Source organism: Zeus faber (genome assembly GCF_960531495.2).
Source record: "Zeus faber genome assembly, chromosome: 11".
Lineage (NCBI taxonomy): Eukaryota > Metazoa > Chordata > Actinopteri > Zeiformes > Zeidae > Zeus > Zeus faber.
The window spans coordinates 30751445-30773487 of NC_137205.1; the positions used below are offsets into that span (position 1 = coordinate 30751445).

Below are 22043 nucleotides of genomic sequence, written 5' to 3' on the forward strand. Positions count from 1 at the left end.
AGGAGGAGGAGGAGGAGGAGGAGGAGGAGGAGGAGGAACCACAGAACTGAATCCGACGTCAAGGACCCCAAGACATTGGCGGGCAGGGCCACAACGAGGACAAACTCTATCTTGTTGTGATTGCTTTTGGAAACTCTACACAGCGAGAACACATCCCACTATCATCTTTATCACACACACACACACACCCACACACACACACACACACACACACACACACACACACACACACACACACACACACACACACACACACACACACACACACACACACACACACACACACACACCTCCATCTCCATCAAAGCACAGATTTGGGAGCATTGCGCGGGACGGAGGGACACCATGTTTGAGGAACAGGCGACCAAGGTGAAGATCACCTCCCTGGTGATTGTGGTCGGCATGGTGGCCATGTTGGCGGCCGTGGTGACGGACCACTGGGCCGTGCTGAGCCCGCGGGTGGAGAAGCTGAACACCACCTGCCAGGCGGCGCACTTCGGCCTCTGGAGGCTCTGCAAGAAGAGCATCTACATGGTGGAGGAGGACCCCCAGGGCAAAGGCTGCGGCCCCATCAGCTTACCTGGAGGTAGGGAGCCCCTCGTCTGCCGTGGTGGTGGTGAACATCTGCCTCTCGTCAGTGGTAAAATGCCGTTTGGTAGATCCACTTTTTGTTTCGGTCGAAAGCCCTCAAAATATGTGTGCCATATAGATGTAATAACGGTGCTGACTCTGGTTTTGTAAGCTGTGAATCACCCGAACGCTGGAAAAAAATGCGTCATCGGATCCACTTCAACCAAAGTAAATTAAAAGTTGTTGTTTTTTCCTTAAAATCTGCTCCAGTTTATTTGTATTTTTATACTTTTGAATTATTGCCTCTTTGAATGGAGGATAATCGTGAAAAAATTGTAAAAGATAAAACGTAAATAAACAAGGGATTCAAAAAACAAAACATTATTACCAGAACAGGGGCTGAAAAACAGAACAGTAAGACATAGTGTGTGTGTGTGTGTGTGTGTGTGTGTGTGTGTGTGTGTGTGTGTGTGTGTGTGTGTGTGTGTGTGTGTGTGTGTGTGTGTGACTTGAGGAGCGAGCGAATGACTTTGACTGACGTACAAACTTCCTTCTGGTTTATTTGCTCGTCACCCGGCGGCTTTAGTCGAAAGCGCCGCAGCAGAGCGGCTTTTTTCTCATGGAAATACAACAGCTTTCCTCCTGAGGGTCGTAGTGACGAGCGACAAGAGGAAAGAGGCAAATTGTGTGAGTGGAGGGAGGAAGGCAGAGAACACCTCTCTCTCTCTCTCTCTCTCTCTCTCTTCTTGTCATTGAATTAAACCGCCCCAAGCTTCAATGGCAAGTCGGGGGAGGAACAGTGTTGTCTGATTCCCAAAACAACACTGATGAACCCGCAAACTAAACCCAACCCAACCAACCCTAACTCAACTCAACCCAACCCAACCAACCCTAACTCACCCCAACCCAACCCAACCAACCCAACCAACCCAACCCAACCCTAACCCAGCCCAACCAAACCCTAACTCAACTCAACCCAACCAACCCAACCCAACCCAACCCAACCAACCCAACCCAACCCAACCCAACCCAACCCAACCCTAACTCACCCCAACCCAACCCAACCCAACCCAACCCAACCCAACCCAACCCTAACTCAACCCAACCCAACCAACCCTAACTCACCCCGACCCAACCCAACCAACCCAACCAACCCAACCCAACCCAACCCAACCAACCCAACCCAACCCAACCCAACCCAACCCTAACTCACCCCAACCCAACCCAACCCAACCCAACCCTAACTCACCCCAACCCAACCCAACCCAACCCAACCCAACCCAACCCAACCCAACCCTAACTCACCCCAACCCAAACCCTAACTCAACTCAACCCAACCCAACCAACCCTAACTCACCCCAACCCAACCCAACCCAACCCAACCCTAACTCAACTCAACCCAACCCAACCAACCCTAACTCACCCCAACCCAACCCAACCAACCCAACCAACCCAACCCAACCCTAACCCAGCCCAACCAAACCCTAACTCAACTCAACCCAACCAACCCAACCCAACCCAACCCAACCAACCCAACCCAACCCAACCCAACCCTAACTCACCCCAACCCAACCCAACCCAACCCAACCCAACCCAACCCTAACTCAACCCAACCCAACCAACCCTAACTCACCCCAACCCAACCCAACCAACCCAACCCAACCCAACCCAACCCAACCCAACCAACCCAACCCAACCCAACCCAACCCAACCCTAACTCACCCCAACCCAACCCAACCCAACCCAACCCAACCCAACCCTAACTCACCCCAACCCAAACCCTAACTCAACTCAACCCAACCCAACCCAACCCAACCCTAACTCACCCCAACCCAAACCCTAACTCAACTCACCCCAACCCAACCCAACCCAACCCAACCCAACCCAACCCTAACTCAACTCAACCCAACCCAACCAACCCTAACTCACCCCAACCCAACCCAACCAACCCAACCCAACCCTAACCCAGCCCAACCAAACCCTAACTCAACTCAACCCAACCAACCCAACCCAACCCTAACCCAGCCCAACCAAACCCTAACTCAACTCAACCCAACCAACCCAACCCAACCCAACCAACCCAACCCAACCCAACCCAACCCTAACTCACCCCAACCCAACCCAACCCAACCCAACCCAACCCAACCCAACCCAACCCAACCAACCCAACCCAACCAACCCAACCCAACCCAACCCAACCCTAACTCACCCCAACCCAACCCAACCCAACCCTAACTCAACCCAACCCAACCCAACCAACCCAACCCAACCCAACCCACTGAGCAGTGGATCGCCCCGCCCATCCCCCTGCTCTGCCCGAGGGGGCGGGCTGCCGGGCCCCAAACGGGCCTTTTGGAGCCGGGATCGCAGCGACCAGCCTTTTCGCGTTTCGTAAATCCATCCCAGCTCCCTCACCCGCTCACAGCTTGGACCGCGTGGAGCGGCTCGCCAAACGCGTTGAGGTGTGCGGGCGGGGCCACAAGCCGCCGCTCTACGGGGAGGCCGGCGTGGCGGTCGAGGTGGCGGGGCGGGAAAATGTTTTTGAGGGATTTGTTGGCTCTTTCTCAACCCAGTCCTCATTAAAATGTCAGCCTCCATCTTTTATAACAACACTTTACTGTTGAGAAACTTACCAGTCCGCTTCAAAACATGTGACCCATTCTCACTGGGCTTCCATGTCGTCCAAAAGGGCGAAACTACTTTTTGTAGTCGCCACAGTGCATCCAGAGTGTAATGTTGACGACAGCAGGTTGCCAGAGGAGGCGGCTCAACTTCCTGTCTCTTGCGTTACGTCTTTCTTTTGCAACAGAGTCAGTGAAACCCTGAAAAAGCTGATATGAATGCATGGTTCTGGCAACTTTTTCACTGTCTGACTATGTTGTCACGCAAAACGCTTCGACGTTTGCCCCATCGCACTGCATTGAAGCACAGTGGGAAGCTGCAGCAAAGTGGTAAGTTTCTCAACAGTAAAGCGTTCAACAAGGCTGTGCCGTGAACAGTTATAAATGATAGGAACCAACATTTTAACAAGACCTGGGTTGGAAAATGGCGACCCCATTCCTAAAATATACCAAGAGGAAATCTGATCAAAAAGAGACACACACCGTGTAGAAATCCACTACCAAGGAAGTCGATTCATTGTTTTTGAAGCTTGCCGCGGCATTTCTAAAAGCTGGAAACATCCAAACATCTCTTTTCTCACGCCTCTCTGTTGTTCTGACTCACAACGCTAAAACCGTCCGAGGAGAACTTTCCTCGGACAAGACGATGAGCTCTCGGCAGGGCACGGATTTCTCGGCCGCCTGTGACAAAGAGATGTGGGGCCTGGCAGGTACCCGGTCCAGGCATTGATTCACGGCTCTTTTTCCCAGCGGCCTCCACTCCGGTGGAGTCTGGCGGAGTCCGCTGAGCGCTGAGCGGTGCTTTCGGAAGCTCGGCCGTGCATGCGTGCCCTGAAGACCAACGCAGACATTTCCTCCGCGGCTCTGTCATCAAATGAGCCTCCGGCCCCTGGCGGTCATTAGTGGCCCCCGATGAAGTGTGGCTTCCCACTCCACCTCGCCAGTTAGGGTACAACTGTGGGGGGCGAGGAGGGAGAGGAGGGATGGGGAGAGATAGACATAGATAGAGAGGCAAGAAAAATCAATGAATCTTTACTGGCAACCTGTGAAAAATAAAATAAATAAATAAATAAATAAATAAAATAAAATTATTATTATTAATAATAATAATAATAATGATAATAATAATAATAATAATAAAGATAGCTGCAGGCAACAACACAGATAGCTGCAGGCAACAACACAGGGTCCAGTTTATTAGTTTTAGGTACGTGTTACATTTTTTTGTTTTTGTGAAATGCATCAAAATGAACTGAACTACAAACATCCATGTACTGTAATTCCCCGAATCAAACTTTCATGACAGTGCATGTTAAGTATTTCCATTTCAACATTTACAACATTTTTTTATGGAACTTTAACATTAATTTGTCATTAGAATTATTACAGTATGGAAGAACTTCAATACTTAACACTTTCTGTCTTTTTGTTTAAAGCTGCTATGTTTGGCTGTGGGACACTGTTCATACAAAAAAAAGTTACATTTTTTACTTTAAACCAAACCTTGTCATTGTTATAACCAACCTTGTTGTGTGTAAGAACATTTGCCGTCTCAGTGACGGTTGGTGACCTATCTCGTGTACGTCAAATATGACGTATTTACGGAGGTTTTTGATAGCAGTTGAAATTACATAATTTTATTGTTGACATTTTTCCTTGGATTACGTCTTAAATAAGTTACGTTTCCGTGAAATACAAAAAATGTTTTGGTATTTTTGTTATTAATAACCATTTCATGGGTTCTATTTTTCCGACACCTTGTGGATCTTGAAGGCAACACTCACTCGCAAATTTCAGTGCATTCAACGTGGTCACGAGTTTTTGTGGATGAATGTTTTTCATATTTTTCATGAATCTGGCAAAGTAATGGGGACCAAAGAGATAGAATATCAATCGATCGGATCCACAGACATCTACCAGTTAAGAAAGTGCATAAATATACATGCAAACACATAGTTTGTAATGCAGAACCACTACAGAGTGACAGTCTACACCTACATAATAATAATGATAATGATGATAATAATAATAATAATAATAATAATAATAATAATAATAATGATAATAATATTATACTCATCGTCATCATCGTCATCGTCATCATCATCATCATCATCATCATCATCATCATCATCATCATCATCATCGTCAAAATAAATAAATAAATAAATATATAAATACATTTATTGATAAAGCATATACTGTAAATACAAAATAATGAGGTAGATGTAAATAAAAACATAAAATGTGAAGTAAATAAACGAAATAAACACTAGACAAAATATAAAAAAAACACAGTCAAAGTCAAAGTCAGATTGGAGTCATTCTTCAATTTAAAAAAGCTAGAAATAAAATGCTTACATTTTTATTATATTCTATATATACTTTTAAGGTTTTCCCAACTTAATATGTACACTGCGATTTCTGTATTTTAAGTTGAGAAAATAAAAAAAAATATATCGGTTTTACCACTTCTTAGGTAGGTCCAGGGTCCAATTTTTGTCCAGTGTAGTAGACAGTGTGCGTGTGTAAGTAGTGGGTAAGTAACAGTGCATTAAGGACTCTGGTGTCCTTAATGCACAAACACAGAATCCAATGTTTATGCAGCACAGCGCTCCTAAAAATCTCCAAAGGCGTCTCAGCCAGAGACAGCTTGAGGGAGAGACCTTCAGACCGTCCCTCAGAGGAAAACACACAAATCCCAAAAGATCATTCTGTCAAGCTGTAGCTCTCAGTCAACGAGGAATGCACAGAAATCCTGCTTTTAGTGAGGGGTGCGGATACCCTGCAGCTGTTTTTCTTAGGGAGAAGTTTCCTCCTTGACCATCGGATGGATTCTGTCAATGACCTTGTTTTGGACATGCACATGTCGACCGACGCGGTGATCGGAGTCAATAATACAGTTTTGCATTTTTACAAGCAGCGTGGGAGTTCATCCTGCAGAACACACTCTCATACCACTGCCATTACACAGCCTCTGTAAACAAGTTGCATAACAACTGAACCAAGGCAGTGGGCTTGAATGGCTTTTCAAATTACCTTCCCACAAATGACGCATGTGTACAGATTGAGTGCTATAAAAAAAAAAAAATTCGATTAAGCAAACCTGAATCATATCATTCTCCTATCTGGGACGTGGAAGACAATAAACGGTGTGTGCTATTTTGAGATACGAGTTTAGAGTTTTCATGGCCGCAGTGGTCCGCCACTGACCTTCTCATCAACAAACCTGGTGTTTTCAGGTGGAAATGGATCCCTGGCTGTCGCAGTGTGTGTTCTGCATTTTTTGACAGCAATAAAAAGTATGAAAAGTCCACGTGACCAGAGGAGTGCTCCCAATTCCACCTCCCTCCCCGTCCAGCCCGAAGCAGAAACGCCATCACCTTGGTCAGACCTTCTCATGCCCGTTCTCTCTTCTGTCTTCGTGCCTCGGAGGACTCAGACTTGGGTGGTGCGGCAGTGAGTTCATTATTCACGACGCAGGGTCCGTGGTGAACTTCAGAATGAGCTAATTCATATTTATGAGCCATTCATATCCAAGCGCTAATACATCTTTCAGCCCCGGCTGCAAATTCACATGGTGCTCTGGACGGCAGATCTTCACCCGGGGGATTCTGTTGGTCCTCTGGGGAGACGGTTTGAGGCCTCGAGTTGGGGTTTATGCTCGCTGCCATCTTGGCAGTCTTGGCCTGCTGTGGCGGAAAGCGAATCCCCCGGGCAGTCGTAGGAAGGAACTCCAACAACCGGCCCGTCAATCAAGGGGCCCCGCCCCCAAATATACCTCTCTTTAAGCATTAAACCATCTTCACGAAACACCCACTAGAAGAAGTCAACTTAGAAACTGAGACCAGAGAGTGTCGTGGAAAACATAATTGTTGTGGTATTCCTGGCAAGAAGTTTCTTCTTTTTCCATTGACTTCGAATCAGTCTGAGGTTTATCGGAAACAGCATGTACTGGCCATTAGCTGAACTGCAGTTTAAAAAAAGCATCAACATTGGCCTCACTGCTCGGACGTGACGGTTGTCTCTTGGCCCCTCCCACAGGGTGCTGTTTCCTGTTGTTGTCTAGTTTGGCGGTGACCATGGTGTTGAAAGGTTTGTTTCATTCTCTTCATTCAAATGCAGTCACACTCAAATGGAAGGACACGCCCACACACACACACACACACACACACACACACGCACACACACACACACACATACACACACACACACACACACACACACACACACACACACACACACACACGCACATATAGACACACAATCACCAAAAGCAGCATCCTGCAGACAACCAGGAGCATTCTCCCGTGCTGCTTCACCCTGGTTATGATTATTTTCTGGTGGAGTAGCTGTTCAAAGCCCTCCACCACATTCACACTGACCCAGAATCTCGCTCTGTGTGGGCAAAATAGAACAGCTTCTTTCCCCTGTTCCACTGTGATACGTTCTCCCCTCAAACCACAGCGCAATTTCTAAAGATTTAATTTGGGCTCGTCCAGCTGCAATCAGTCGCCATTTATGGGGGGGGGGGGTGGGGGGGATGCTTTTAACAGCCAGCGAAAAAAACTCTTTCATTTTGCCGGTGGTTCTGGCCACCTACGCCTGAAGCCATAATTGAAGGAAGGCGTGGCCAGGGGGAGAGGTACAAAACGAAAGGAGAAATCAGGAAAAGGAGGGAGAATCGCAAGGAAGGAGGGAGTGAAAAATGGAAACGGGAACGAGAGACACAAGAAAAGTTGAGGGGGGGGCGAGGAAGGTGGGGGCGAGGGAGGCGGGACCGGGTGGACATCGTAGCGTGGAGGAGAGGAGGAAGAGGAGGCGGAGAGCGGAGGCCGTCGAATGCAATGTGGCGAAACCGAGGCGACAGGCGCCGCCGCTTCTTAATCGCCCCCCTTCACGCAGCTGATCACTGTGGATAAGGTCAATGACATGCCCCCCCCCAACACCCCGCCCACGCGGCCGCGCCCGGCGGCGGCGTTGACGGCACGGCGGCGTCGAGATGTGGGCTCCGAGCTGCGTCTGCTCCGGAGCGCTGTGTCCAGCGTACTTCGGGATGAGAGGGAAAAGAACGACGTCTGTGCACAGGGGCCTTTTGCCGGCATCCTGCCCTGGCAATGCATTGTGGGATACGCTGGCCTGCATGCCGCGCAGTGTTGCTGTGCTACGGCATCTCGCCGCATGTTGTATGTCATCCTGACGCTTTTCAGATAGTACTTTGTGCATGCTTTGGTTTCGGAGATTACTCATTTGACATCCCAGGCAACGGGGAGTGGTTTTGGCACCGTCTGTGACCAGCCTGTTGTTGGGCGGGGTGGAGAGATGGACCGGCAGGCAGGTACAAATGGTGCAAACCAGACTGTGCCGGCTGTTTATTTAACATAAATCAAGATTTGTCTTTTCAGACGTCACAACAATCGGCAGTGGGAGCTTTTAAAGGGGACCTATTATGCTCCTTTTTTACACACGTTATTATCTCCGTCTGTCTCTATCTCTGGCTCTGGGGTCCCCAAAACATGTTTTGTTTTGGGGTTTTTTTGCTGAAAACACCGCTCAGATTATGCATTCGAGTCATTGTGACATGCCTCTAAACCCGGACAGTTCCAAATCGGGCTGTTTCATGTGTGTGCAGCACACAGCGGATTTAATTGTAAATGAGCAGCCCTAGTTCCGTGAGCCAATGGGGTTTGAGCTTTGTTTCGGCCTCTGTTCTATTGACTCTGTAACTTTCACTGGTTTCACCTTATCAGTCCATAAAATCTGTTTCTGAAACATATTTGAGGCGAGAAATTAGCAATCCAGTTGCCGAACACCCATATTAGATCTACAAGACCTCATTTCAAAGTTTGTCACAACTTTCGTTGCCACGCTCCAAGCTTTTGAGAGACATGGACACCGCACCGGGACTCTGTGATGTTGAACTCATGTTAAACGTCTTCAAATAAAATAAAACTAATAAACACCTCTACAATAAAAACACTGTTTTTATTGGTTTTGTTTGGAGGAACGCGCGGCGGATGGGAGGGTGCAGACGACCATATAAGGAAATCCGCGACCCGCTGACGTCAGCTCGTACAGAAAGTCAAAAATCCTTTGGAGACGGTACGTTCAGAGCGGTGGGAATCCTGAGCGTTTTGTTCACAGCCATGACTCTGTCGTTAGTTTACCTCATTATTTGACACCTTGGCCAGGCCCGATGCGAACATCCCACATTCTAACATTAGTTACGTATATGACAAAACATAAGGAAAAGCATCTTCTTCTTCTTCTTTCGTATATCATCAGATGGCCAACTCAGTGTCATATAGCCACGCCCTCGTCTCCAGTCCTAGGTCAAAAAGGCCAGCTTCTGAGGGTGGGCTGTATAGGGGGCAGCTGGTGATTATGTGCTCGGCAGTCTGTTCAGGTTCGCCACACTCGCATGACGCACTGTCGGAGAGGCCCCACTTCTTTAGAGAGGACTTGAAGCGCCCGACGCCAGTACGCAGGCGGTTCAGCGAGGTCCATAGGTGGCGTGGCATGTCTTCTCCTTTTACACCTCCTCCTGGGTCCCGGATGTATCGTTGGATGCGGGAGGGCGCAGCTGACTCCCACGATTGTCTCCAGGATGCTGCCAGCCAGGCGTCCTTGGACAAGTCGTCAGGGATCGACTGTAGCATCTCTTGTGCTGCCTTGTTGTAGGGATGGCGAGACTTGAGCCCGCATGGTGGTGCCGGTGTTGTTGTGGCTTTGTGTAGGATGTGCCAGTCGTTCTTCTGGGCTTTCCTTGCCAGGGCGAGGGTAGCTGCTTCCCGTCGGAGACTGGGTGGGGCGATACCAGCTAGGACTGGCAGGTAGGACACAGGGGTGGGTTTCAGACAACCAGTTACTATCCGGAGGGCGCTGTTGATGACAGTATCCACCTTGTTCGCATGTGGACTTCTGCTCCAGGCAGGGGCACAGTATTCCGCTACGGGTAGGACCAGGGCTTGCGTGGATATGCGTAGGGTCTGGGGGGAAGCTCCCCAAGTCGAGCCTGCAAGGCGGCGGATGAGCGAGACCCTTGCGGTTGTCTTGGCCTTCACTTCATCCAGGTGCTGCTTGTAGGACAGCGTCCGGTCCAAGCATACGCCGAGGTACTTGGGGGCTTGCTGGAACTCCAGGCGGATGTTGCCAACATGCACGTCCAGTTCCCTTCTTGCCTCCCGGTTGTAGAGGTGGTAAGCTGCAGACACTGTTTTGCCCATGCTGAGCTGAAGGTGCCACTTCTGGAGGTAGTCTGCCAGGATGCCCATGTCTCGGTTGAGGCCTTCTTCCATAGTGTTCCATGTTGGGCATCGAAGCATGATGGCCAGGTCGTCCGCATAGCCGTACTTCTTGGATGTTGTGTCTGGCAGGTCGTGAATATAGATGTTAAATAACATTGGTGAGAGGACAGAGCCTTGCGGGACACCGTTCTTCAGCCTTCTGAGCCTGCTGGTCTGGCCATCGCTGGTTTGTAGGATGAAGCTATGGTTAGATAGCATCTCCATAATAAATCTCACCATGTGCCGGTCCGGGATTGTTCTCAACAGTTTCAGGTGTAGTCCACGGTGCCACACGGTGTCATAAGCGGCTGTCAGGTCCAGGAATACTACTCCAGCTTTCTCATTATTTTAGAAGCTGTCCTCGATGTCCTGGGTGAGTAGCGTTACCTGGTCCACCGTTGACCTGCCTCTGCGGAAGCCGGCTTGTTCCGGTGGGAGTTGAGGGTCCACCACATCCTGCCCTGGCAATGCATTGTGGGATACGCTGGCCTGCATGCCGCGCAGTGTTGCTGTGCTACGGCATCTCGCCGCATGTTGTATGTCATCCTGACGCTTTTCAGATAGTACTTTGTGCATGCTTTGGTTTCGGAGATTACTCATTTGACATCCCAGGCAACGGGGAGTGGTTTTGGCACCGTCTGTGACCAGCCTGTTGTTGGGCGGGGTGGAGAGATGGACCGGCAGGCAGGTACAAATGGTGCAAACCAGACTGTGCCGGCTGTTTATTTAACATAAATCAAGATTTGTCTTTTCAGACGTCACAACAATCGGCAGTGGGAGCTTTTAAAGGGGACCTATTATGCTCCTTTTTTACACACGTTATTATCTCCGTCTGTCTCTATCTCTGGCTCTGGGGTCCCCAAAACATGTTTTGTTTTGGGTTTTTTTTGCTGAAAACACCGCTCAGATTATGCATTCGAGTCATTGTGACATGCCTCTAAACCCGGACAGTTCCAAATCGGGCTGTTTCATGTGTGTGCAGCACACAGCGGATTTAATTGTAAATGAGCAGCCCTAGTTCCGTGAGCCAATGGGGTTTGAGCTTTGTTTCGGCCTCTGTTCTATTGACTCTGTAACTTTCACTGGTTTCACCTTATCAGTCCATAAAATCTGTTTCTGAAACATATTTGAGGCGAGAAATTAGCAATCCAGTTGCCGAACACCCATATTAGATCTACAAGACCTCATTTCAAAGTTTGTCACAACTTTCGTTGCCACGCTCCAAGCTTTTGAGAGACATGGACACCGCACCGGGACTCTGTGATGTTGAACTCATGTTAAACGTCTTCAAATAAAATAAAACTAATAAACACCTCTACAATAAAAACACTGTTTTTATTGGTTTTGTTTGGAGGAACGCGCGGCGGATGGGAGGGTGCAGACGACCATATAAGGAAATCCGCGACCCGCTGACGTCAGCTCGTACAGAAAGTCAAAAATCCTTTGGAGACGGTACGTTCAGAGCGGTGGGAATCCTGAGCGTTTTGTTCACAGCCATGACTCTGTCGTTAGTTTACCTCATTATTTGACACCTTGGCCAGGCCCGATGCGAACATCCCACATTCTAACATTAGTTACGTATATGACAAAACATAAGGAAAAGCATCTTCTTCTTCTTCTTTCGTATATCATCAGATGGCCAACTCAGTGTCATATAGCCACGCCCTCGTCTCCAGTCCTAGGTCAAAAAGGCCTGCTTCTGAGGGTGGGCTGTATAGGGGGCAGCTGGTGATTATGTGCTCGGCAGTCTGTTCAGGTTCGCCACACTCGCATGACGCACTGTCGGAGAGGCCCCACTTCTTTAGAGAGGACTTGAAGCGCCCGACGCCAGTACGCAGGCGGTTCAGCGAGGTCCATAGGTGGCGTGGCATGTCTTCTCCTTTTACACCTCCTCCTGGGTCCCGGATGTATCGTTGGATGCGGGAGGGCGCAGCTGACTCCCACGATTGTCTCCAGGATGCTGCCAGCCAGGCGTCCTTGGACAAGTCGTCAGGGATCGACTGTAGCATCTCTTGTGCTGCCTTGTTGTAGGGATGGCGAGACTTGAGCCCGCATGGTGGTGCCGGTGTTGTTGTGGCTTTGTGTAGGATGTGCCAGTCGTTCTTCTGGGCTTTCCTTGCCAGGGCGAGGGTAGCTGCTTCCCGTCGGAGACTGGGTGGGGCGATACCAGCTAGGACTGGCAGGTAGGACACAGGGGTGGGTTTCAGACAACCAGTTACTATCCGGAGGGCGCTGTTGATGACAGTATCCACCTTGTTCGCATGTGGACTTCTGCTCCAGGCAGGGGCACAGTATTCCGCTACGGGTAGGACCAGGGCTTGCGTGGATATGCGTAGGGTCTGGGGGGAAGCTCCCCAAGTCGAGCCTGCAAGGCGGCGGATGAGCGAGACCCTTGCGGTTGTCTTGGCCTTCACTTCATCCAGGTGCTGCTTGTAGGACAGCGTCCGGTCCAAGCATACGCCGAGGTACTTGGGGGCTTGCTGGAACTCCAGGCGGATGTTGCCAACATGCACGTCCAGTTCCCTTCTTGCCTCCCGGTTGTAGAGGTGGTAAGCTGCAGACACTGTTTTGCCCATGCTGAGCTGAAGGTGCCACTTCTGGAGGTAGTCTGCCAGGATGCCCATGTCTCGGTTGAGGCCTTCTTCCATAGTGTTCCATGTTGGGCATCGAAGCATGATGGCCAGGTCGTCCGCATAGCCGTACTTCTTGGATGTTGTGTCTGGCAGGTCGTGAATATAGATGTTAAATAACATTGGTGAGAGGACAGAGCCTTGCGGGACACCGTTCTTCAGCCTTCTGAGCCTGCTGGTCTGGCCATCGCTGGTTTGTAGGATGAAGCTATGGTTAGATAGCATCTCCATAATAAATCTCACCATGTGCCGGTCCGGGATTGTTCTCAACAGTTTCAGGTGTAGTCCACGGTGCCACACGGTGTCATAAGCGGCTGTCAGGTCCAGGAATACTACTCCAGCTTTCTCATTATTTTAGAAGCTGTCCTCGATGTCCTGGGTGAGTAGCGTTACCTGGTCCACCGTTGACCTGCCTCTGCGGAAGCCGGCTTGTTCCGGTGGGAGTTGAGGGTCCACCACTGGCTCAATGCGGCTGTGGATGAGCCTCTCCAGAATCTTGTACGGGACACAGAGCAGGGATATGGGCCTGTAGGACTTCGGGTCTTCGGCGGGTTTGTTCGGCTTTGGCAAGGCTATGATGGAAGCACGGCGCCAGGTCTTCGGGAGCTTGGACCTCCGGAAGCATGATGAGAAGAATGTGCGTAGCCATTGAGATGTTCTTTCACTTTGGTGCATAACAAACTCTGGGTGGATATTGTCTCGACCTGGTGATTTGCCCAGCTTCAGTTTTTTAATTGCTGCCTTTAGCTCGGCTGCTGTGAAGTCTCCTGAGAGATTAGCATCAGCGCTGGCTGCTCTGGAGAGGGATGATACCTCACACGATGTCAGTCGTGCGAAGTTTTTGTCCGCATCAGGGAAGCAACCATTTTTCAGGAGCTGGGAAGCAATTGCATCTGCAGTCACTGGACACCTACGAGGTGTTGTTTTTCTCCCTGAGAGCAAGTTGATGGTCTGCCACGCCTTCCGGCTGGAGTGGGTGAAGTCGATGGATTCCGCTACTTCCGTCCACCTAGCCCTTCGGGTGTCATCCAGCTTCTGCAGTAGGGTTGTTGCTGTTGCGTCCATTTCTTCCCTGGTGATCGCCTGCTGGTGTTGGCGCAACAGGCAGCTGCACTCCTCATCCCAGCCCGGGATATAGTTTTTATTGTAGCCACGTGGGATGTTGTGCTTTGCTGCCCTTAGGAGGACTTCACAGTAGGCACTGTATGCAGCATCCACGTCTTCTGCTTCTGGGTCCATGAGACCAGCAGTTCTTCTTTCTGTTTCCACTGTAAACGACTGCCAGTTCGCCTTCCTGAAGTTCGATCTCCTGACCGGTTTGCCAGCTACCGGCTGTACTAGGGATGGTACTTTGATGATGGATGGCCGGTGGTGTGAGCGAGGGAACCTGTCCAAGACACGTCTCTCCGGTTTCAGGTCGTTACTGCGGCATATGACGAAGGCCAGATCTGGGTTGGTATAAGAGTTCCAACGTGCAGAGCAGAAGCTTGGGGGCTCCTTTGGGTCGTACAGCAGTAGTGCCTCAACGTTAGAGGCCCACTCACTCAGTGCTTCTCCATCCTGTGATGTGTGTTGGTAACCCCAATCCGTATGTTGGCAGTTGAAGTCACCTGCATAGATGGCAGGAGCAGTCACGGATGGAAGTGATGATGCAGTCAGCGCTGTTGGTGGGGGCTTATATACGTTCACGACAGATGTTTCTTGGATTTTAGTGGCCAGCCACTCGATGTTGCAGCCAGGTGGAGATTGGCTGGTGGCTGCCCAGCTCAAACCATCTCGGACGAAGGTTGCCATTCCATGCTTCTTGCTGTGGATGGATCCAGCGAGGGAGAACCCAGGAAGCTTGAGGTTTTCATCTGACACCCAGTGTGTCTCTTGCAGGAGGACCGCTGCCACTTTGTTGGAATCGGCGAGATGCCTGATGACTTCGAGTTTGGCGATGGTAAGGCCCTCGACATTGAGTTGGAGCACCGGCAGACCTTGGTTTTCGACGGTGGGGGTGTCCGCCCGTCCTAAAGAGGATGTTCTCTGCCTTGGTTTTGGCATTGGCTTGTACCTTGGTCTGCCAGCTCGATGATTCTTTGGCGACATTAGTTTCGTGAGTTGGTCTTGCACCATTTCTCACAACTCACAGGAGAGGCCTCGTGAAGGCTGTCGTCTTCTCCCCCGGAAAAGCATCATAGGTCCCCTTAATGACTCTGCTAATTATCTCAATCTCCTGCAGCTGCATCCCCTTCCGGTTGCCGGTGCTGACTCCCCCCACTTAAAGATGACGCAAAAACCACCCCCACAGCACAGCATCTTAAATTGCATACGAGTACAGAGGTTCTTAATGTGCAGTCAGGTCATCCCCAGGGTGTCGTTCCAGAGGTTCCAAGGAGTCCCCAGCAAAATGATTAATAATTAAAATTTACAACATTATGTAATTTCCGACACGTCAGCACCATTAGAGAATGGTGCATTAAATAGTATGCTAGGATGTCGTTTCAGAACCAGCAGCAGATCTGATTCAGATCATTTTGCATGCCAGAGGAAGCACAAGAAGGAACATGCCTGTCTCACCGAAGTGATGGGCTGGAATAAAGTCGAGTATAAAAACTTACTGATGTATATATGTTTTTTTGTGTTTTATTTTTTGTTAGTTTAGGTTAGAGGTGCAAAATGGCTACCTGTTGCGCCACACATCAGCCTCAGTCTCCATGTATTCAGCGGGACTGTGACCCGGCGCTCATCTGCTCTCACAGAGACTCCCCACTAACACTAACAGACAGCCACGGGCGCGCCCGCAAACACACACACACACACACAAACACACACGTGTGTGTGAAAGCAGCGTCTGGATATGCCTTTACATGGAAAAATAGATAAGACCAGCGGCAGCCTGTTGCTAGGTTACCTCTTTAGTGATTCTCACACACACACACACACACACACACACACACACACACACACACACACACAATGTTTACCATTCCTGCTTATAAGATGCTCTGGTATTACACTGGCTCAGTGCAGAAAATAAATAACAATTTTCTCTTCTTTATATCCTCTTCCCTCTTTTTCAGCCAGAGATTTTAGGCAATTTTGTCTCATGGAACAAATATTTCCAATGTCCCTCTGTGTGGCTGCAGTGACGCTCTGTTTTCTTTATGGTTTTAATCTCGGCGAAAGAAGGGAGCGAGGGCGGAGGGGAAGAAGGGGAAAGTTATCTTGACCTTTTCCTCCCCTCCATCCGCCCCTCACCCCTCGGAGACGGCGAACAGGGGGAGGTGTGCGAAGACGAGCACGCAAAAGTACATTTCATTTGACAAAGGGCTGTAAAATACCTTTGACAAAGGGCTGTACTCAATACCACAATTGCAGTTGAGAGAGGGAGAAAGAGTGTGTGGGGGGGGGATTGGGAGAATGAAACAGAGCTTTTGTGTGACAGGGTGTGTTTGCAAATAATTACTGGGGGAAGGGGGTGGTCAAAGTGAGAGCGCAGAAAAGCTGTTTCTTTGGAGACAGCAGGAACCAAAACACAGTCCGGCATTTTTATTCTTTTTGCTCCTAGACGCACGTTGAACGTTCCCCAAAAAGAAAAGGTCTTATATACTTATAATATACACTTTATGCCAGTGATATGATCTGTGTGCACATGCTGTGCTATGTGTGCTGTGTTGACGAGTGCTCCAGGTAGCTGCCGTGATTCAGCACCACGGACAGCTCCTGCTCCGGCGCTGGAGCTGGAGAAGCCAAAGGTCGTTCCACATCCTCCTTGTGATGATGGCCTGGGGCAGCTTGGCGGACGCAGGCGAGGCCTGTCCTGAAAACAAAATCACACTTTTAATCTGGACTAACTGAAATGCCCCTTCTCACTCGTGCTTTGAAAGAGTCTCGGAATTGCCCTCGTCTTAAGGTTTAAAGAATCTCATTTCCAGGAGGACGATAAGAGCTAGTCTAGGTCTAAATGAAGCTTCAATTGAACCTTTGGATGAACGGGCGTGGCCTCATGGTCGACCTTGACGACAGAGGAAATGGATGATCTGCACTGAGGCCAGCACCAAGACGCGACGAGTCCTTCATCAGCTCAGTCCAGGACTTCCTCGTCTGGAACGTCTCAGAAAGACATTTTTAAATTGTGGATTAATTTAAGTCGGATCCTTTTTGTCCCGATTTAGATGGTGGTAGTCCTTCATACATGGATACGATGTATAGAGGAAGCGGTTTGCTGGCTGTGAATATTTATGTATTTTGAATTCATTTATGTATATTTATATTTCCACGGATAACCCGTTTTTCTTCCAGCAACCTCAGAATTCAAGATTAATGATTCAAGATGCAATCATTCCAGTACGGTGCAGTGGAATGATAACCCCCTTTCTTCAACTTGTGTGGCGTGCATCTTATTATGGGATGCTCTCCATGGCGGCTGGGCAGGCTTGGAATGGCTCTTTTTGAGAGATTTGCCTTTTAGACTTGTTGCTATTGCAGCGGCACGGATGGATGGAAATCCCATGAAGGAAAGACACCTGCACTCTGCACTTCAATCAGTGTTTTTATCTCCCTCTCTCTCTCCCTCTCTCTCTCGCTCTCTCTGTCCCGTTCTCTCTGTTCTGTCATAATCTCTTACTGTTTCTTCCTCTTGTCTCACGCTGCAGCGAAAAACTGCTCGTACTTCAAACACTTCACGTCGGGGGAAGAAGCAGAGGTTTTTGAAGTCAAGACCCAGAAAGGTACATGAACTTGAACTTCTGCGAGTTTTACCTCTGATTGGTACAAAAGAAGCTTCACTCAGTGAATGAAAGTCTGCAGGTTATCCGAATAAATATGAATAAAAATATATAACTGTATACTGTACATATTGAAGCTCAGCTTTACCAAACATCAATCCCATTGTTTACAGCTTAAAACATCTTATCCTAAACCTTACCAAAGGCATTTATTCCATATTTGACTTATATAGAAGGTGCATTGACTCGGTACTTGTTCAAAATCCTGACAGTTTTTCATCCCGAATGCATCAAGCTGCACAGGTTGAGCGAAAACAATCGGTCTGATTGTTTTACCTTATTGTTGACAAGATTAAACATAGAATCATAGAATCACATTTTACACATTTTATATATATTATAATAATTTATAACAGTATATATATAATAAAAATAAACAACACTTGTAAATATAATAATAATACTATATAACAGTATATATATAATTATAAATAACAGTATATATATAATAATAATAATAATAATATTATAACAGTATATATAAAATAATTATGTATAACAGTATATATATATAATAATAATAATATATAGAAGTTTTATATATTATAATTATGATACATCCCACCTCTTGACAGGTGCCACTGGAACTGGATGATCACTGTTATTCACTTCACCTCTCAGTGGTTTGAATGCTGTGGCTGATCACTGCATGTTTTTCATTGTAGTTTTAATCAATCTGTCAAATAAAAATAGCCGTTTGTGTGAAAATTGAATTGTTCATGTTGAAGTATTCACAAAATGTGACGTGTGTTTTTGTTTAATATCTCTAAAGGGAACATTTGGGAGGTTCATTCCCTTCATACAGTAGTAGCAAGCTTGTCAACCGGGAAAAAGGTCCAGTTGTTTTGTTTTCATTCGGATTCATATCAGCTCAGGTCTGAGCAGCTTCACAATCAGAATCAGAATCAGAAAGTTTAATCGCCATAAGAAATGCGCACGGAATCCCTTTGTGCAGGTGGCAACATAGAAAAAATGTAATAATAATATAATGGACATATATACGGTAACATTGCACAGTTAGTTGGCTGAGGAGTTTAAATGCAGTGGGAAGCTCCAGGGATGGTTTGTATCTCTGCTGGAAAGTTGGAGAGGAAGCTCGTCTTGATTATATGGAAATACGACTCAAAGCAGCAGGAGGAGGAAGAGGAGGAGGAGGAGGAGAGGGGGAGGAGGAGGAAGAAGAGGAAGAGGAGGAAGAAGAAGAAGGAGATGAGGAGGAGTAGGAGGAAAAGGAGGAGGAGTAGGTGGAGGAGGAGGAGAAATATGAGGAGGAGGAGGAAGATGAGGAGGAAGAGGAGGAAGTGGGAGTGGAGGAGGAGGAGGAGGAGCATTGAGCATCTTGTTATCAGCCTCCAGGATCTGCTTCATCGCAGTGATTAGAAATCAACATTTTGAACGAACCACTGTCACCTGAGACCTTCGTTTTGTAAACCACAAACCTTGTTCTGATTTTGCTCTTTTTCCTTCTCTCACATTTTCAGTTTGCTTTCTTCCTCAATTCCTCTCTGTCTCTATTCTTTTTCAGATTTTCTTTCATGTAATTTTAATTACATTTATCGCCAAAGTCTGAGAGTTTTATTGTCAGGGCAACAATAAACACAAGGTCAACTGGACGCTGACATTTTTCGGACAAAGGTACAGAATAGCGACATAGCAGACAATAATAAAAATAATAATAATAATAATGATAATAATAATAATAATAATAATAATAATAATAACAATAATAACAATAATAATAACAATAATAACAACAACAACAATAATAATAATAATAATAATAATAATAATAATAATAATAATAATTATAACAATAATGATAATAATAATAATAATAATAATAATAATAATAATAATGATGATGATAATAATAATAATAATAATTATTATAATTATAACAATAATAATAATAATAATAATAATAATAATAATAATAATAATAATAATAACACAATAAGAGATGAAAGTAGTGAAATAGAAAATGTATAGAAACATATATCTCAATATGAGATTTACAGATGATATATATTAAAAAAAATGCAAGAATAATACAAGGCTCCCAAACTGCGCGGATAAATGAAACCACTCTCTCGTGTCCTTCTTCCTCCTCTCCTCACCTCTGCCTCGTTGTCGCTCCTGTCTCTGCAGAGTACAACATCTCGGCAGCGGCCATCGCCATCTTCAGCCTCTTCTTCATGATCCTGGGAACCCTCTGCGTCATCTTCTCCTTCGGGAAGGGCCGGGACTACCTGCTGCGGCCCGCCGGGATGTTCTTCGCCTTCGCAGGTCGGTCGAGGAAGACGGGGATTCACGTGTCTCCTAATGGTGTCATCACCCCTTTTAGCAAGCACCAAAAAGACGAGAGCTTTCAAGTTTGTTGTGTGGCGCAGAGCAGTGGCGAGCTGCTTCAGTGCCAATGCTCATGTTCCTCATCGCTTTAACGTTGTGGGTGTTGCACTCTCGCTAGGTTTTTGTGTTGCATGCTGCTTTGCTTGGCCAGGATCCTTGAAAAGAGATTCAATCTCAAGTCAAATAAAATTAAATAAATTGAAAATAACTGTAGGAGTTTCTTCTGCCACATGCCACACGAGTGGTGTTTTCAGGGCCCTCAGAGACACAGATGATGGGATTTAGAGCATAGCAGTTTAATGTAGAGGTTGGGCTACGTGGAACAAGCCCAGAGCAGATGGACACATGTCATGACGAGGGCTCCTCACACTGTGTGAGTGTGGGGACGGGGGTTTTACCTGTTGCTCGTTAGACAAACCAACGAGCAACAGGTGTACAGCCACACTGATCCTGGGCCCAAATTATCTAGACCCAGGACAGGTGTGGCTCCTCAAACCACACCGTCCCCACCGCAAAATTACATCACAGCGAGTGTCCCATTAGCAATGAAATGCTTGCTCTTTGTGCCAAGTAAATGTAAATGGCAAAGTAAATGGCACGCTGGTCCACTGGAGGCTCACACACATTCACACCTTTGTTGTAATTTAGAGTCCAGTTAGCACGTAGCACCAGGAGCAAAAGCCAAGGCGACAAAGGAGAAGATGCAAGCTGCACGCAGGCTGGAGCTGCAGCAGCAGCCCTCCCCACCGCGGCACCGCCCCGCCACCAGGACAACTTACAAGGAAGACATTGAGATGTTCACGTCCTGAACAGCTTCATTTCCTCATCCTTTCCCACGCACTTCATAGCCCCGTCACCACCACCACCACCACCACCACCACCACCTGCTGAACTCATCCAACCATCTTAGCTTCTAGCAAACGAGGAAAGCGCCCCCCCGTCCATCACTTCATGGATTGTTGGGTATTCTTCTATTGTAAAGGATGCGCCATCCCTGCACCAAAGCTCTTCAGAGTGCACATAGTTTCACATGAGATATTTGTCAACCTGTACATTTTTTGGGTGGTAATTTTAAGTGATGAAGGCAGGTTTGCCGAATTTCAACCCAGGCCTTAATCCCATCATTTATAACAGTTCATCGCACAAACTTTGATGCACATTGCACAAAACACGTTTTCATTGAGCGACTTACCGCTGTTGGAAATCAATATTTGCGTTAGGCCTGGGTTGAATAACGGCAAAACCTATGGTCTTAAACTTCCCATGTGAGCCACGCGGTCCCAAATCGTCCAACAGGACCGGCTGGTTCCTCCCAGCTTCTCCATCTCAACACCTTGTTTCTCCTCGCAGGCCTCTGCATCATCATCTCCGTGGAGGTCATGCGGCAGTCCGTCAAGCGCATGATAGACAGCGATGAGACCATTTGGATAGAGTACTACTACTCCTGGTCCTTTGCCTGCGCCTGCGCCTCCTTCACGCTGCTCCTCCTCAGCGGCGTGGCGCTGCTCCTCATCTCCATGCCCCACATGCCGCGCAACCCCTGGGAGACCTGCATGGACGCCGAGCCCGACACCTTGGACTAGCCACATGACAGGCGACCGGGCAGGGGCGCCACAGAGAGGAGCAGCCTGATTTACGAGTTGTCTTTCCCCCAGAGGGAGCGGTGGAGGTCGCCAAGGTCACGCCGCAGCCAGGGCCACAAGATTTTGGGCAAATTGGACAGATTCATTCGAATGCGTTTCAACAATCCAACGATAACTCACGAGTCCTTCTTCCACCACAGGAACCATTTCAGGAACTTAGCTTTGGAACTAA

The 22043-nt window shown here is 47.9% G+C and overlaps 1 protein-coding gene across 1 annotated transcript; it reads left to right on the top strand.

Annotated features, from left to right (window-relative positions):
* Positions 1-345: 345 nt before the first annotated feature.
* On the top strand, positions 346-21811 carry LOC307236754 (voltage-dependent calcium channel gamma-1 subunit-like; the record flags this gene model as incomplete). Its single annotated transcript, XM_080009263.1, has 4 exons — positions 346-586; positions 17748-17822; positions 20028-20165; positions 21579-21811. The coding sequence occupies 4 exons, from the start codon at positions 346-348 to the stop codon at positions 21809-21811; spliced, it is 687 nt and encodes a 228-aa protein (XP_079865389.1).
* Positions 21812-22043: the final 232 nt, after the last annotated feature.